Here is a 15,752-nt window from a genome sequence, read left to right on the forward strand (position 1 = left end):
ATAAGAAATACGATAGTTTTAGCAGCGATTATCAATTTTAAAACCTCTAAGCTTACCGGCAAGAATATATATATAACCAACAAAATTTTTATTGAATGATAAGACCTCCAATCCCTGTAAGGAAGAGAACGCAAGTTCGAGCCTTAAGAAGCGTATTAGTTGAGAGTGAGAATAACTTTTCATATTCGATCTCCTGAAATTACGAGAATAATATTTCCCACAATGCACTACTCTATCTTTTTTTTAAGAAAGAGAGATATCTGATGTAATACTTCATTATTAATTGATTAAGAAACTAATTATTAACATAGGTATATAGATACACAGCTCGGAGAATTAATTTAGCACGTTTCTCTTTATAATTTATAAATTGATTCCTTCAATTTCTGATGCCAGCCAATTAATCCAAAGGAACAACACACACTGACATATATAATCTCCAAGCTCCTTAGGCTTGATCAAGAGCGCAGAGACGAAGATGGCCTCCAATGGATTATCCATGAAATCTCATGAGGTCTGTTTGCCCGTCCCACTTCAGAGCCACATCGGTTCAATGCTCAAACTTGCGAAACTCCTCCACCACCGGGCCTCTACATCACTTTCGTCAACACAGGGTTCAACCACAGGCGCCTGCTTTAGGCCAAAGGCCCAAGCTTCCTAAACAATCTCCCAGCCGGTTTCCAGTTTATGGAGACACCCGATGGGCTTCCACCATCACAAGCCAAATCCCTGCAGGATTTCGATGCCATGTGCGAGTCCCTTAAGCTACACATGCGGGCTTCATTCCATGCCCTTGTCGGAGACCTGAACGAGAGGGCGGCATCTGGTTCCGGCTTTCCACCAGTCTCTTGTATCATGGCAGATGATTTCACGACGTTCTCAGCCTATCCCGCCAGTGAGAAGTTCGGGATACCCGTTGTGAACTTGTGGGCTATACCAGCATGTGCCCTGATGGGGTTAATACATCTTCCTAAGCTCAAGGAAAAAGGTTTAACTCCACTAAAAGGTAAGCCATGTTCTCAATTAAGGTTCCATTTTCTTAAGCATCTATATGTATATGATCGTTACAAATATGATTGTGAGCATAATTTTCGAATACAAGCCTTTTTTTTTTCTTTTTTGCAATCTTTAAACAATAAGGTCTATTTAGCTATAATCATCAATCAATAATTAAGTAACAACAAGTTACGTACAGAGTAAGCATCTTATAGTAAAGTAATTAGCTCGTGATGTTTGCAAGATTTTTAAATGTCTTATACAGTAGTGCTACTTCATAACATTATTTGCTAAAAAGAAATTTGTTATTCTTTTCTCCAATTACAAAGAAGACACGTAAGTTCAGTAAAATAATAATAATAATAAATAAATAAAAATTTAACTAAAGGACCACAAATATGGCAAGAATAGAGTTTGAAAACCTATTGATTCTTAAGCAATGACATTTGTCGTTGTATTATGCCACTTTTTTCTGCTTTAATATATTCTTAATCATAACAAGAGGTATGTCGAGACTTTGTCCTACTTATCCAACAACATACGAGAATGCTCTGCAATCTCACAAGACAATTGTGTCTGACCTACGTATACAGGTCGTTGAGGTAACTCCAAAGACATATTTTTTAGTATGATTTTGCAGTGACTTGAACTTGAACTTTTACTAAGTCAACTCGTTTCGGGTATATATCAATATAAATTTGTAAGGGTATGAAGGTATTATTAGCCATTAATATATAAAGAAAATATTAGGAGTGTGTATATATTTTTTTCAATGTGCATCGAAGTCCAATGAGTCCCGATTAATCCAGTCGAGCTGAGTCGCTTTTAAGAGGTAAAGCTCTCCAAAATGGATTTTCTCCATTTAAAAAACTCGAATCCGAGGTCGCCTTTAAGAGGTAAAGCTCTCTAAACATGATTTCTCTTCACTCCTAAGACTCCAATATGAACTTGTTTAAGGATAATAAGCTCCGAACCACTTGAACTAAAACATATTGGTGGAGGTGTATACACTTTTTTTTATGTGAACTTTTATATCCGGAAGCCCAATTAGGCTCCGACTCATCATGCCGAGTTGGGTCACCCACTAAGGGGTAAAGCTCTCACAGCATAGATTTTTTGTATTCGTAAGAACTTGAACCCGAAACCTTACTTAAGCGGAACAAGCGGTGAACCGCTTAAAACCAACCAACGTTGTTAAGGTGTATATACTTTAATTACCAATAAAATCCAACATATATATACTAGAGTATGTATATGAGGCTAAGAGAGACTACTATAACCATCGAAAATGCATGAGGCATGCCTTTAATTAAATGGATTGATGGATATAATATTCTCGTGTCAATAAAAAAGTGATGTGGTATAGTGATACACATTCTCACATAGTAATTTAGAGATATGAGATTCGTTTCTCGTGATGGGACTATTATTTTCCTCTTATTAAATTTTTATTTTCTTATATTAAACCTATAAGTCTTACGTGTATAACGTAGTTCTTTTTCAGTGTAATTTGTACTTTAATTCTCATTTTTTAATAATTATATAGGTCCTCTTTGACTTTTGGTTACTAACACGGATGCAACTAGTGGGATGTCGATATAACTTCAAGTCTATTTTGAAGTGGATTTGTTGGACTGTGTCGCCGGGGATCGGATTACTGTCACGTGGCCCATTATTAACATTTGTAAATTTATCATTTATGTTTATCATTGTGTTTTTTCAAATTTCAAGTCAGAACCATTATTTATTTATTTATTTTGGCAAGAGCTAAGCCAACCGTGTGAATAATATAAGATATATATTAATTACCTAAAACGTTTAATGTATGCATGGTTCTTTTTCAAACGCAGATGAAAGTTATCTCACAAACGGCTTCCTAGAAGCAAAAATTGATTGGATTCCTGGCATGACGAATATGAGATTACGTGACATGCCGACTTTCGTCCGAACCACGAATCCAGATGAATTCATATTCCATTTCATGATGGATGCCGGTGCAAGATTTGATAAGGCTTCTGTGACTATCATTCACACTTTCGAAGCACTTGAGGGAGATGTTTTGAGTGCTCTCTCGTTAATGTTCTCCAGGCCCGTTTATGCAATCGGCCAATTTCAGCTACATATCGATCAAAATCTGGAAAACAAGAATAGTCTGAAGCACATGGGTTGCAACCTATGGAAAGAAGACACGGAGTGTCTCAAGTGGCTCGATTCACAAAAACTTGAATCAATGCTCTACATTAATTTCGGAAGCTTAGCATTTTTGACATCGCAACAGCTGGTTGAGTTTGCTAGGGGGATCGCTAACATCCATTCTTATGGATATTAGACCCGACCTAGTGAACGGGGACTCGGCAATATTACCTCTGGAGTTCAATGAAGAAATGCAGGGGAGAACCTTTCTTACCGAATGGTGCCCGCAAGTAGAAGTACTCAACCCCCCTTCCATCGGAGGGTTCCTGACTCACTGTGGATGGAACTCAACGATGGAGAGCATGTCTGCTGGAGTACCGATGCTGTGTTGGCCCTAGTTCGCAGACCAACAGATGATTTGCAAGTATGCTTGCACGGACTGGCAGGTTGGACTCGAGATTGACAATGATGTGAAGCGAGACAAGTGGAGAAGCTCGTGAAGGAATTGATGGAAGGAGAGAAAGGAAAGCAGATGAAGAGAAGGGCCGAGTACTGGAAGCGACTAGCTTTCGAGGTGACAAGCAAACGAGGTTCGTCATCTGTAAATTTGGACGAAGTAATACGCGAGATTATAACGAAATAGATTGTCAGTTATCTAATATTACATTTTCGATCAACTGGGGTTTATGGAACAAGTCCCTCTTTGTCCCAAATTTCTCTAAGCCATCCAATGGCCATGCTATTGTGTCTCGTACTGCCATTGCTTTTTCTAAGGTAGCCTCAATGTGTCTTCGGGTGAGTAGGCCGCAGAGGGAATGGGGATGGATCAAATGGAATGGCCAGCCTCGGGATGGATAGAGTTTATGACGGACGGGGCCTCTATGGAGATTCCGAGTTTAGCAGAGGCTGGTGGAGTTTTACAAGATGATAATAATAATAATATTTGTTTAGTTTTGGATCATCTCAAACGTATTTTTGAATTCAAAATCATCCCCGCGTCAAGTAAAAATAGCCATATGTAATCCATATTAATTTCAGATTAATTTTACCAGACACTGAGGACGATTTTCATCGAAAAGCGCTACCTATTGGAAGAAAACAAAGAGACCTTCAAAGATTGACAATAGAAACGTACTTGTTCAACTAATTGGAGTGTAGCGCTGTGATGGACGTCCTCATCTCTTGATTTAGATATCACAAATTTGATACTTAGTGAACTATTTATATATATTTATTAATTATTTAATATTTTTTTCATTATACTATGTCTTGGATTTCTTTATAAAAAAAAATCATATTGTACTTACAATGAACCGGAAAAAAGAAAAAAAGAAAAAAGTACGTTTCTATTTGAACCCTCATAAAAGCGCATGTTTGAGTATGGTCCTTTCACATTTTCAATTGAACTGTTTTACCCCCATAAAATTTCTCTTACTTTATTTTTGTAGAAAATTTTACGATTTTCTTTCGGTTAAAGTCTATACACACTAATGGAAAATTGGAAAAGGAAAAATCGAGGGGTATGAGAGCCCCACTTTTATGAATGAACTACTAACGTTTACCCAAAAATAATAAACTACTAACTTTTTATTTTTTATGAATTAAACTACTAAGTATTTATTTTGGAATCAACTTCACTATATTAAACCTCTCTTTTCAATTTCTACGAACATTTAGGCTCCGTTTGGTTTCGCAGTTAAAATTACAAAAAATTTAACTTTAACTTTAACTTTAACTCAACACACTACGCAACAAAAATACATATTTTTCAAGTCAAAAATTTTAATTTTAATTTTAACTCAACACACTACACAATCATTTATCATTTTCCACAATCAAAATCAAAGTTACTTTAACTCTGAAATCAAACGCACCATTAGAATCCATTTGGTTTTGGAGTGAAACTACTAACATTCACTTTCTTCGACCCTGACATGATGAGTACAGTATTTCTTGATATCTGACTGAGAGGAGGGGAGGACATGAGCTATAGGGCGGTAGTACATTTAACAGGGGATAAGGGCACGTGAGCATTGAACGCAAAGGCCGTACTCAGTAGGCGTTTACCCTCTTACCATACTTATTTCATAAATATTGACCTTTCTACCCCTAAATCATTAAAAATTCACTTCTATACCCTTAGATTTTGCTAGGGATATAACTTTATGTGTTTATATATAGATATATAGTATGGATTATTGGGAAAATAAAAGATTAATTATTCCGCAAACAATCAACAAACCTCTAGTACTATAGCTCTCAACCTCCACTCCACTCTAGTATTAGGATTATTCATACCCTGTATTAACTATTAAAATTTTTATTTCATTGTTCTAAACTTATATAACTCCCTTATAATTCAAAAAAATTCTAGTATTAAGACCTGATCAATATACATATTTCACTATACAAATAGAATCATACTTTTTTTTTTATTATTACGAATGGAATTAGACTCTTTTATAATATGATGTCGAGCCAACCACTGAGCACAACCAGACGAAATGGCATTACCTATGACTCCTATGTACATGTGAAATGGGTATATATGCTGATAAGATGTGACGGACGAGCCTATCCAAATTTTGGGAAGATGAGCGATGAGGAGCTGTGCCTCTTCGGTCTTCAGCCAGTTACCTCAACCCGGCCCACATAGCCCTCTTCCTCATCCCTTCCCCCCACTTTCCACCAATTCCTTGATAAGCTTCTCCACCTCATCTCGCTTCACATCGTGACCCTCTCAAATAAAAAAATCTATCTATTTTTCTCAATAATAATTTTTGGACCGACAAGTTTGTGGTTGGACCATTGCTCCCCATATCCGGTGTCCCCTTGGTGCGTCATTTATATCTCCTGTGTCATGTCTCCATCTTAACTAATGTGATTTTCTGAACCAGTGGATGGTGCCTCAGTCCCTGTAATAAATATAGACTCCAATCTCTTAGGGTTGATCAAGAGCACAGAGACGAAGCTGAGCAAAAAAAAAAAAAAAAAAACAGAGCACAGACACGGAGATGGCCTCCAGTAATGGATTCTCCATGAAACCTCATGCGGTCTGTTTGCCCGCCCCGACTCAGAGCCACATTGGTGCGATGCTTAAACTCGCAAAACTCCTCCACCACCGAGGCCTTTGCATCACCTTCGTCAACACAGAGTTCAACCACAGGCGCCTGCTCGAGGCCAGAGGCTCAAGCTTCCTTCAAGATCTCCCAGCCGGCTTCCAGTTTGTGGAGATTCCAGACGGACTTCCATCGTCGAAGGCCAATGCCACACAGTCTGTTGTCTCCCTGTGCGAGTCCGCTAAGCTATACATGGGGGCTCCATTCTATGCCCTCATCGAAGACCTGAACAAGCGGGCGTCTTCAGGTTCTGGCTTTCCACCGGTTTCTTGCATTGTAGCGGATGGTTTAATGACGTTCTCAGCCTATCCCGCCAGTGAGAAGTTTGGGATCCCTGTCGTGAACTTGTGGACTATACCAGCATGTGCCCTGATGGGATTACTCCATTATCCTAAGCTCAAGGAAAAGGGCTTAACTCCACTAAAAGGTAAGCCATGTTCGCAATTAAGCTTTCATTTTCTTCAGCATCGATATGATCTTTTTTTGTGCACTTTTTTTTTTTCCGAAAACAAGCCTGTTTTGGTTATGCAATCTATTGAAAAACAATTCAAAATATATGTTAAGTCAAACACAATAAATAATAGATGGTTCGTTTTTCAATCACAGATGAAAGTTACCTCACAAATGGCTTCCTTGAGACCAAAATTGATTGGATTCCAGGGATGACGAATATGAGATTGCATGACATGCCGAGTTTCTTCCGAACTACCGATCCAGATGATTTCGTATTCCATTTCATGATGGACACGACTGCAAGATTTGATAAGGCTTCTGCGACAATCATCCACACTTTTGAACCACTCGAGGCAGATGTTTTGAGTGCTCTCTCGTCTATGTTCTCTAGGACTGTTTATGCAATCGGCCCGTTTCAACTACTTATCGATAGGATTTTAGAAAATGGGAACCATTTGAAGCACATGGGTTGCAGTCTATGGAAAGAAGACGTGGAGTGTCTCGAGTGGCTCGATTCGCAGAAACCTGAATCAGTGCTCTACATTAATTTCGGAAGCATAACTTTTTTGACATCGCAACAATTGGTTGAGTTTGCTATGGGCATCGCTAACAGTAAACACCCATTCCTATGGATAATTAGACCCGACCTAGTGGACGGGGATACTGCAGTGTTACCTCCTGAATTCACCAATGAAACAAAGGGGAGAGCCTTTATAACTGAATGGTGCCCTCAAGAGGAAGTACTCAACCACCCTTCGGTCGGAGGGTTTCTGACCCACTGTGGGTGGAACTCAGTGATTGAGAGCTTGTCTGCCGAAGTCCCGATGTTATGTTGGCCTTATTTTGCCGACCAGCAAACAATCTGCAAGTATGCCTGCACAGACTGGGAGGTCGGGCTAGAGATTGGCAGTGATGTGAACCAAGACGAAGTGGAGAGGCTCGTGAAGGAATTGATAGAAGGAGAGAAAGGAAAGCAGATGAAGAAAAGGGCAACGGAGTGGAAGCGACTTGCCTTCATGGCAACAAGAGAAGAAGGTTCGTCCTCTACAAATTTGGGTGAAATAATATCCTATATTATTTCTAAATAATTTTTAATTGATCAAAATGGGATATACGAAAATTCACTGGGCGCGTGATTATCAAAGAAAATGTAGTGCAGTGGCGCACTATTGATTGAATTTCTTTGAATATGCACGTCTTCGTTTGAAAACCAAGATGCTTGTTGTGAAACTATCTACGTCATTTTATTAACATATTAAAATTTTTATTTTATTGTACTATGTTATTCGATAATTGAAGAATGATTTCAATATATATATTTGGCCTTTGCAACCTTCGAAGTATAATATGTTACTACTTTGCTATATCGATAATGCGTTTCCTGCTAATGTAAAGGTGAGTTCTTTCGAGAAACTAATGCAAAGACCATTTTATAAGCCATTTAAATTATTTTTAAGATCACGATGTTTTTTTTTTTTTTCTTTTTCTTTTTTCGCCGGGGGTGTGAGTGAGTGTGTGTGTGTTTGGGGGGGGGGGGGGAGGATGTTGGGTGTAAAGTGCTGAGGTGGCAAATAAGTCCATAAAGATGATTAATGGTAAAGAAAAACAAATGAACAAGATCTCCACTTCAAATTTGTATGGATGAAAAATTTATAATTGGAACAATTCTACATTTAATAGATTCATTGGACTCACGTTGAATTAATTAAAACACATTAATTTTTCGGATATCAAGGCCAATTTAAAAAAAAACTAAAATGCACCAAAAAAATTAGGTGTGAATTTATGAGCTTCAAGAGAATTGACAAATGGGAATCTATATCCACGTGTAAGATAATAACGTAACATATATATTTTAACTAAATATATATATATATTTATTTCAAACAAAAATATGATATATCACCAATATGGGTTGGTTCAAGCGATTCGACACTTGTTTCTCTTAAGTAAGCTTTCAAATTTGAGTTTTATGAATGAAGAAAATTCACGCCGGAAGAGCTTTACTAATTCGACTTTTGATTACCAAGATTCACATAAAAAAATGATATATTTGTTTGTTCAAATTATTAAAAACTTATCAATTATCTAAAGGCCAAAACAATTAAATATATATATTTATCTTAACGGAAAATACATAATTTTATTCATGTAAAATTTGGAATGTTACACGCCTTCACCTAGATTATTGCTAACATATAAATCAAGCACCAAGTTGTTTGTATTCTGAAAATAAAATAAAGTCATTTTTCAGGATTATTTTTCCAACAATGGATTCTCTGGAAATAAAATAAATAAGTAAATAAAATAAAGTCATTTTTCAGAATTATTTTTCCAACAATATTTTTCTCTCGAAAATGAAACACACTGTATGTAAATTTTGGTAAGTGCAGGAAATGTAATTTCTCTATAATGAGCGACTATTAATTAGGGCAACCCAAGGGGCAGCAACTCCTTGCCCAATCCAATGGGCCAAGATTAGCCATCAAATTCATATTGGTGAAATGCGATGACAAACGAAATTCAGTAACGCATTGATGTACGTTTGAAGAGCAATGTCATATATATAAGAAATATGAGTAACTGCTAACTATATTATGGTGGTTTCCGGCTCCCGATAATGGTTCGCTATCTATCTAAACTAGCGTGTGATCGAGCCATGAATTTTGTTACCTTGTCTTGTAACTAGGATTTTACCAGATTTTTTGGGTGAAAGGATTGTACCAGATTATGTAAATTTTTGCAGTTCTACGCTGCTCGAAGCCTCCATCCTTGAGTTATATTTGCTTTTCTTCACATGAAATTAAAAGCTATTTTATGTGTTTATTTGTTGGGTGATACACGTGATCAAAAGCAAATTATGAGATGCGAAATTGGGATATGATAGAAAGAAATCTAATCCAAAAGGATAAGTGCTAAGTGCATGGATGGTTCGAGTCCCCTGTAGAAAATTCAAATTCGGAAAATTTTATTATTTAGTGACCGATCCGACTCGACAGAATTAATGGCATTATAAGAAATTTAATATATTTTGACAAATCTTTTGCTACAAATAAAATTTTGTCAGAATAAGGGTTAAGTTGTGACAGCAAGTGTTTTGTCATTTCAATTTGTCACAAATAATATGTTTATTGTGATAAAATGTGATTTCGTCACAATAAAAGTAAGAAAATAAAATAAAAAGTAAAAAGTAATAAACACTGATCATAGGATTCCTCTGCACTCTGTCTATTGACTCCTCCCTCATTCCCGTCGCGTCTCTTCTCTGCTCATCGAAAGTGTTGGCAGCTAGCTCAACCTGTGTGTCTAGGGTTCTTGGTGATGGAAGCGCGGTGATTCGATGGCGACAAGGCTTCTGGATTTGCCGCCGCTGGTTCTGCGGCGGGGGCGCGAGCTGGACTGCGGGAAGGCGGGGAGGAAGGGCGGGAGGTTTGGCCGAGTCAGGGGGAGTCGGGGTCGGATCTGGTGCTGCTGCTCGAGCATCGCATTCCAATTGTTCTCTCCCTTCCTCAGTCTGCTCTCACCTCCAAATTGCTCGCTGAAACGCCTCCTCCAATCATCTCGGCCTCGACGCTAGCCGGTTGTCGAATCCCACGCCAAGAAGAGCACCTATTCTCCCTTCCTCTGCTTAGCTAATGTTAATTCCTTTTACTGAATATTGTCCATTTCGTTGTGGCTATTCCGCCTCCAAACTGCTCGTTGAAATGCTTGCTCCAATTTCTGCTCATTTTCGATTTCGGGTAGGGGGAATCGGTTGGGGTTTCCTTGAAAATTTCTTAAACCCGTGCAACCGGCCGGTTCTGATAACAGTGCTTGGGTCTCCGTTTCCCTTCCAGATCCTTCTCTCTCCCTCTCAACCATTACGAAAATTCTGCTATCCACTCTCATTTGAAAAGCAAATTTGCCAAAAAAAATCAAATCGCATTTATAAAGCCATTCCCTACAAACTGCAATTGCAACTCTGCAGCTCTCCCTTCGAGCACGGTAGAGCACCTTACAGAAAGGTATCTCCAGTTCTTTCCTTAGCCAATTTCAATAAGGTTTTCTATATGCATTTCATTGTTAATCGTTATGTTGAGTTTGAGTTTTCTCGATTGATTCGCTTTCAATTGGCTCTTTGCATAGCGATGGGCAATTGGACCCTCTAAATTTGTTGCTTGCTTGCTCAGAGTTCTCTATTTGTTGCTTGCTCTAAGTTCTCTTTGAGCAAAAGGTAAGTAGGGGTAGGACACTTTACATAAAGTTGCCCCCCTAATCCTTTTCCTTACTGTAATAAGCATACTTCAAACTTCCTATTGGAAATATAACTTTTGATGCATGATTGTGGTTTTAAATAAACTCACTTTTTATTATGGAGTTTACAGAAAAAAATTATAGTTCAAATTGAGAAAATTGAGTTTAGCAGGAAAGATTTTTGTTTTTGTCAAAGAAAAAATATAATTGAAATTTGTTTAAATAGTCCTTTTAATTTTTTTTTTTGAAGTTTTTTGTGGATATACATTATATAGCTGTTTATGTCATTTCATTTTCTTAGAAATGTCTTCTATTTTGTAAGAATGCATCCTTTCATTGATGAAAGTTTTTTCTGAGTTGCCACTGTTAGATTTTGGTGCTTTTCGTCAAGTCAAATATGGACTTAGTTACTGTATATTATTTTTGTTTGAGTACATCAAGGTGCTCCATGTTTTATTTTGTGAAAATGCTGAATATCCCATTTCTGTTGCAGAAAAAAGGATTGGATGAACTCATGATGTCATAATTCCAGCTATTTAGTTTAGTTCTGAATCTAGTCAAATCACAGAGTGAGAAAGATCTTTAAGTAAGCAGTGGCTTCTTTCAAAGCTCAAGCAACTTGTGACTTCTGTCGCTTTGTGTACCGGAGGATTGGCTCCTTAACCTGCAGAAACACAAGAAATGCGGTATCTCATCGTTTAATGAAATTGAAAGAAATCTTGAGCCTGTGCAGAGTCCATTCTTATTCTTAAATGGAGGATCTGAGAGTTACCGTGCTCGTCTTCCTCGGGCGTTTATCTTGGGTTGACCTGCTACAAAGAACGGTGTCCCCCTCTTCGCCATTTGGGGTGCCAATGTTTGCTCGGGCATTGCCATTCCCGGGGACGAATTATTGTCATTCCAATCCTTGATGGTAAACGAATTATTTTCGTTTTCCCTTTTGTATATTGTAGCAATATATGAAATTTTTTATAGTGTAAGGGCTCAATTGAAGTTACGGATATCAGGATGCACAAAAAAAAAAAATAAAAAATAAAAAGAAATTGCTCCATATAATATTTGACTATTTGGTGCTTAGGGCCACAACTATTATTAGGTAGGTGTCTTGACTAATCTCAAGATTTGTGAATAAACTTTCCACTTCTTGCTCTTTTTAATTATGATTTTGGGTTCGATTTTTTTTTGGTTATAAAAAAGACTCAAAGTCAAAATCTAGTAAAACGAAAGAAAAATACTAAATAATTAGTAAATGGACACGGATAGTCTCATTAGGTATCAAACTTGTGACTTCTAGGTTAACAGGGAAGGGCGTGCGTCATTGCGCTACAAATGAAAAACTATACGATTGAAAGAGCTTTCCTAACTCGACTTGAATTTGGATAATTAGTTGAAAACTTCTGATTTTGGAATGATGCACACTAAAAAACAAAAAAGATTGGTGAAAATATCTCGAGGTCCCCACGCACATGTGTATAATATTATGAATATATAATATTTATAGCTTCCTGCATTTAAGAAACTTCTATCTCAGAGAACAGAGAGTTAGATCAACCCAGCTAGCTAGGCAAAGATGGATCCATCCACAAGAAAACTCCATGCCCTCTGCCTCCCTAGCCCTGCTCAGAGCCACATCGGCACCATGCTGAAACTCGCGAAGCTCCTCCACCACCGGGGCATCCATATTACCTTCGTCAACACGGAGTTCAACCACAGCCGCCTGCTCAGGTTAGCCAAAGGAGGCCCGACCTACCTCGATCGCCTCCCTCCGGATTTCCAGTTTGTTGTCATCCCTGACGGGCTTCCTCCCTCGGAGTCGGACGCGACCCAGGACCTCAAGACCATGTGCGACTCCGTGAGGCACCACTTGGTGGCCCCCGTCTGCAGCCTCATCGGGGATCTGAATGAGAGGGCGGCTTCTGACCCGACGCTCCCACGGGTGTCCTGTATCGTGGCGGATGGTTTCATGACATTCTCGGCCTGCCCTGCTGGTGAAAAATTCGGGATCCCTGTCGTGAACTTGTTTACCATTTCAGCTTGCTCCCTCATGGGATTTATGCAACTCCACCAGCTTATGGAGAAAGGCTTCATTCCACTGAAAGGTAACCGATAACAATAACAATGTCGGCTCATATTACATACTTCTCTTATTTCCTAATTAACTTTGGTAGTCTAGTTCACGAAATTCTATCACGTACCACAGTACCAATTAATGTTGGTCGTCTCAAGCTGTCTAGCATACCAGTAAGATAATATTTGATGCTATACAACCTCGTTATCGACATGACTACCCGCTAATTGCGTGATCCACCATCACCATCCCATGAAGAAATGAAGCACAATAAAGTAGGTTTGGTTCACTGTTTCTTTTTCATGTAAAACACGCTGTGTGCGTCTTGCAAACTGGATTAACATAAGAGAGTGCTTAGGCCAAGAACCAAAAGACTTTCTTTTTCCCCTTCCGTTATAGCAGAGCTCTATATGCACAAAGAGATGGAAAAAATAAAGAGAAATAAAAGGGGAACGAAACGGGAGATCTCATTCGCGAAAATTAAATGAAATTAAATCTTTTGATGTTAGACGAGAGTATGTGTCATTTTTTTTGGCTTGAATTCTGGTATCCGGAAGCTCAATTGTGCCCCGACTAATCTAGTGGAGTCGGCTCAGCCCACTAAAAGATAAAACTCTTCCAACGGCAATTTTTTGTTTTACTAAAAATTAAGACCTTGCTTAACCCAGGTTAGTAGAGTATGTGTCATTTCTCTGCATCTTCTCATCGAGAACAAAAAATTTTACCGTCAAAGAACCAGCAATGTCTTCGTGGAGTCTTTCTTTTTTTAACAATGAAGCAACATATCAATACAGTATGATTATTTTCTCCCTTAATTTTCGCCTAGATTTAGGAACAATCCATGTGTTTTGGGGCTTATCTTTTGGGTGAAGCATGTGTTTTTGGGCTTCAGTGCTGTGATGTAATGCAATTTGCTTAATTAAATACTTGATAAATCTATCTAAAGTGAGTGTAGTGTAGTTGTGTACGCCATTGTCTGGTAACCAAGGGATTTCGAATTCGATAACCTGCGAGACTACCATGTCCCTTTATTACATATTAGAATTTCTAGTTCATTGGGTCTATCCATGCCCCTTATTAGATATTAGAATTTCTATTTCATTGCATTAAGTCTACGGATCTCCCTTATAACCAAAAAAGATACTTGATACATCTCTTATATAGCTTGATAAAGTAATAAATAAGCATATTAATTGTTAATATGATTTTTTTTCCCCCCAAAAGCAGATGAGACCTATTTAACAAGCTGCTACTTGGACACAACAATCGACTGGATTCCAGGCATGAAAAGCTTAAGGCTCCGCGACCTTCCAAGGTTCTTCCGCAGTATGGACCCCGATGACATCTTGTGTAACTTCTGCAAAGATACCACCGCGAGAGCTGATAAAGCTGATGCGACGATCATTCACACATTCGATGCGCTCGAATCAGATGTTCTTGGTGCTTTGTCGGTATTGTTACCGAGGCCGGTTTATGCAATCGGCCCATTCGAACTGCTTCTCGATCGGATTCCGGAGCGCAAGAACAGTCTCAAGCACATTGCGTGCAATCTATGGGAGGAGGACATAGAGTGTCTCCAATGGCTCGACTTACAGAAACCCAAATCTGTCCTTTACGTGAACTTTGGAAGCGTCGTATTCTTGACGCCAGAACAGCTAGTCGGGTTCGCTATGGGAATGGCTGACAGCGAACATCCATTCTTATGGATAATTCGGTCTGACTTGGTGAGCGGGGACACCGCAATTCTCCCTCCGGGGTTCATCGAGAAAACGAAAGGGAGGGGGTTTATTTGTGACTGGTGCCCTCAGGAGGAAGTGCTCAAGCACCCTTCCACCGGCGCATTCTTAACTCACTGCGGGTGGAACTCGACTATCGAGGCCCTGACTGCTGGGGTCCCTATGTTGTGTTGGCCCTGTCAAGGCGACCAACCGACCAACTGTAGATACAGTTGCACGGAATGGGAGGTCGGGTTGGAGATTGACAGTAATGTGAAGCGAGATGGAGTGGAGAGGCTCGTGAGGGAGTTGATGGAAGGAGAGAGAGGGAAGCATTTGACGGATAGAGCCATGGAATGGAAGAAACTCGCAATTGGGGCGACCGAACCGCATGGTTCATCGTCCGTGAATCTAGATAATCTGTTTTACAATGTTCTGTCTAGATGAATTTTGTCTAGTCAATAATCCTCTTAAATTCCAAGTGACATGAACATTCAGTTTCTATTGATTTATATTGTGTGTTTATATATAAGAAAAGTGACATGTTTTCTATATTAAAGAGTTTCGCGCGTCGCTTATCCAAAAATAGGGTGTTTTACTGACAATGTTTTTTCTTTTTGGGATAAATGCTTATCATTAATTAAAGATAGCTGTAAAACCAAAGAGTGTGTAGCACAGTAACACATGTTTTCATCTGGTAATCTAGAGATTTTGGTTTCGATATTCAGGTGAATTATTGTGCCTCTTTATTAGATGTTTATGATTTTTATCTCATTGTACTATGTTCATAGATCTCCTTTGTAATCGAAAGAGAAAAAAAAAGAAGTTGTAAAAGCCATATAGAGACATTACATCTTTGAGTCAAAGAAATAGGGAAGAAGTGTGAAATACGGCAATTTCAACCCGAATATAACTAATCATATAAGTGATGTATTTTATATGTATATATATCTATATATTGCTGCTGGTTGATACTGCTGACTTATATAGGTATTCATATATATCTATAGATATACACACGCACATATGACTATA

At 38.5% G+C, this 15,752-nt stretch overlaps 2 protein-coding genes and 1 pseudogene across 5 annotated transcripts; all 3 read left to right on the forward strand.

The window, feature by feature from the left end:
• The first annotated feature begins 353 nt into the window (after positions 1–353).
• Positions 354–3,824, forward strand: LOC116189018 (annotated as a pseudogene).
• A 1,926-nt stretch (positions 3,825–5,750) lies between these two features.
• Positions 5,751–12,094, forward strand: LOC116216088 (7-deoxyloganetin glucosyltransferase-like). Of its 3 annotated transcripts, XM_031552015.1 has the most exons (3): positions 5,755–6,675; positions 6,855–7,736; positions 11,428–12,094. In XM_031552015.1, exons 1-3 carry the CDS (start codon positions 6,144–6,146, stop codon positions 11,442–11,444), a joined length of 1,431 nt encoding a protein of 476 aa, XP_031407875.1. In that variant the 5' UTR covers positions 5,755–6,143; the 3' UTR covers positions 11,445–12,094. The 3 variants fall into 3 exon arrangements, with proteins under 3 accessions (XP_031407876.1, XP_031407875.1, XP_031407874.1); XM_031552016.1 differs by lacking the exon at positions 11,428–12,094 and having other exon boundaries at positions 5,751–6,675; positions 6,909–8,141; XM_031552014.1 differs by lacking the exon at positions 11,428–12,094 and having other exon boundaries at positions 5,756–6,675; positions 6,855–8,141.
• On the forward strand, positions 9,905–15,276 carry LOC116216087 (7-deoxyloganetin glucosyltransferase-like). Of its 2 annotated transcripts, none has more exons than XM_031552012.1 (3): positions 9,905–11,847; positions 12,466–13,033; positions 14,227–15,276. In XM_031552012.1, exons 2-3 carry the CDS (start codon positions 12,505–12,507, stop codon positions 15,162–15,164), a joined length of 1,467 nt encoding a protein of 488 aa, XP_031407872.1. In that variant the 5' UTR covers positions 9,905–11,847; positions 12,466–12,504; the 3' UTR covers positions 15,165–15,276. The 2 variants fall into 2 exon arrangements, with proteins under 2 accessions (XP_031407872.1, XP_031407873.1); XM_031552013.1 differs by having other exon boundaries at positions 11,436–11,847; positions 14,230–15,276.
• Positions 15,277–15,752: the final 476 nt, after the last annotated feature.

The sequence above is a fragment of the Punica granatum genome, chromosome 8, assembly GCF_007655135.1.
Source record: "Punica granatum isolate Tunisia-2019 chromosome 8, ASM765513v2, whole genome shotgun sequence".
Lineage (NCBI taxonomy): Eukaryota > Viridiplantae > Streptophyta > Magnoliopsida > Myrtales > Lythraceae > Punica > Punica granatum.

Bases quoted from the DNA above. Each gene is read 5' to 3' on its own strand.
- LOC116216088 (XM_031552014.1), top strand. From the start codon at position 6,144: ATGGCCTCCAGTAATGGATTCTCCATGAAACCTCATGCGGTCTGTTTG. The intron at 6,676-6,854 runs GTAAGCCATGTT...TTTCAATCACAG, and splicing joins GGGCTTAACTCCACTAAAAG to ATGAAAGTTACCTCACAAAT.
- LOC116216087 (XM_031552012.1), top strand. From the start codon at position 12,505: ATGGATCCATCCACAAGAAAACTCCATGCCCTCTGCCTCCCTAGCCCT. The intron at 13,034-14,226 runs GTAACCGATAAC...TCCCCCCAAAAG, and splicing joins AGGCTTCATTCCACTGAAAG to CAGATGAGACCTATTTAACA.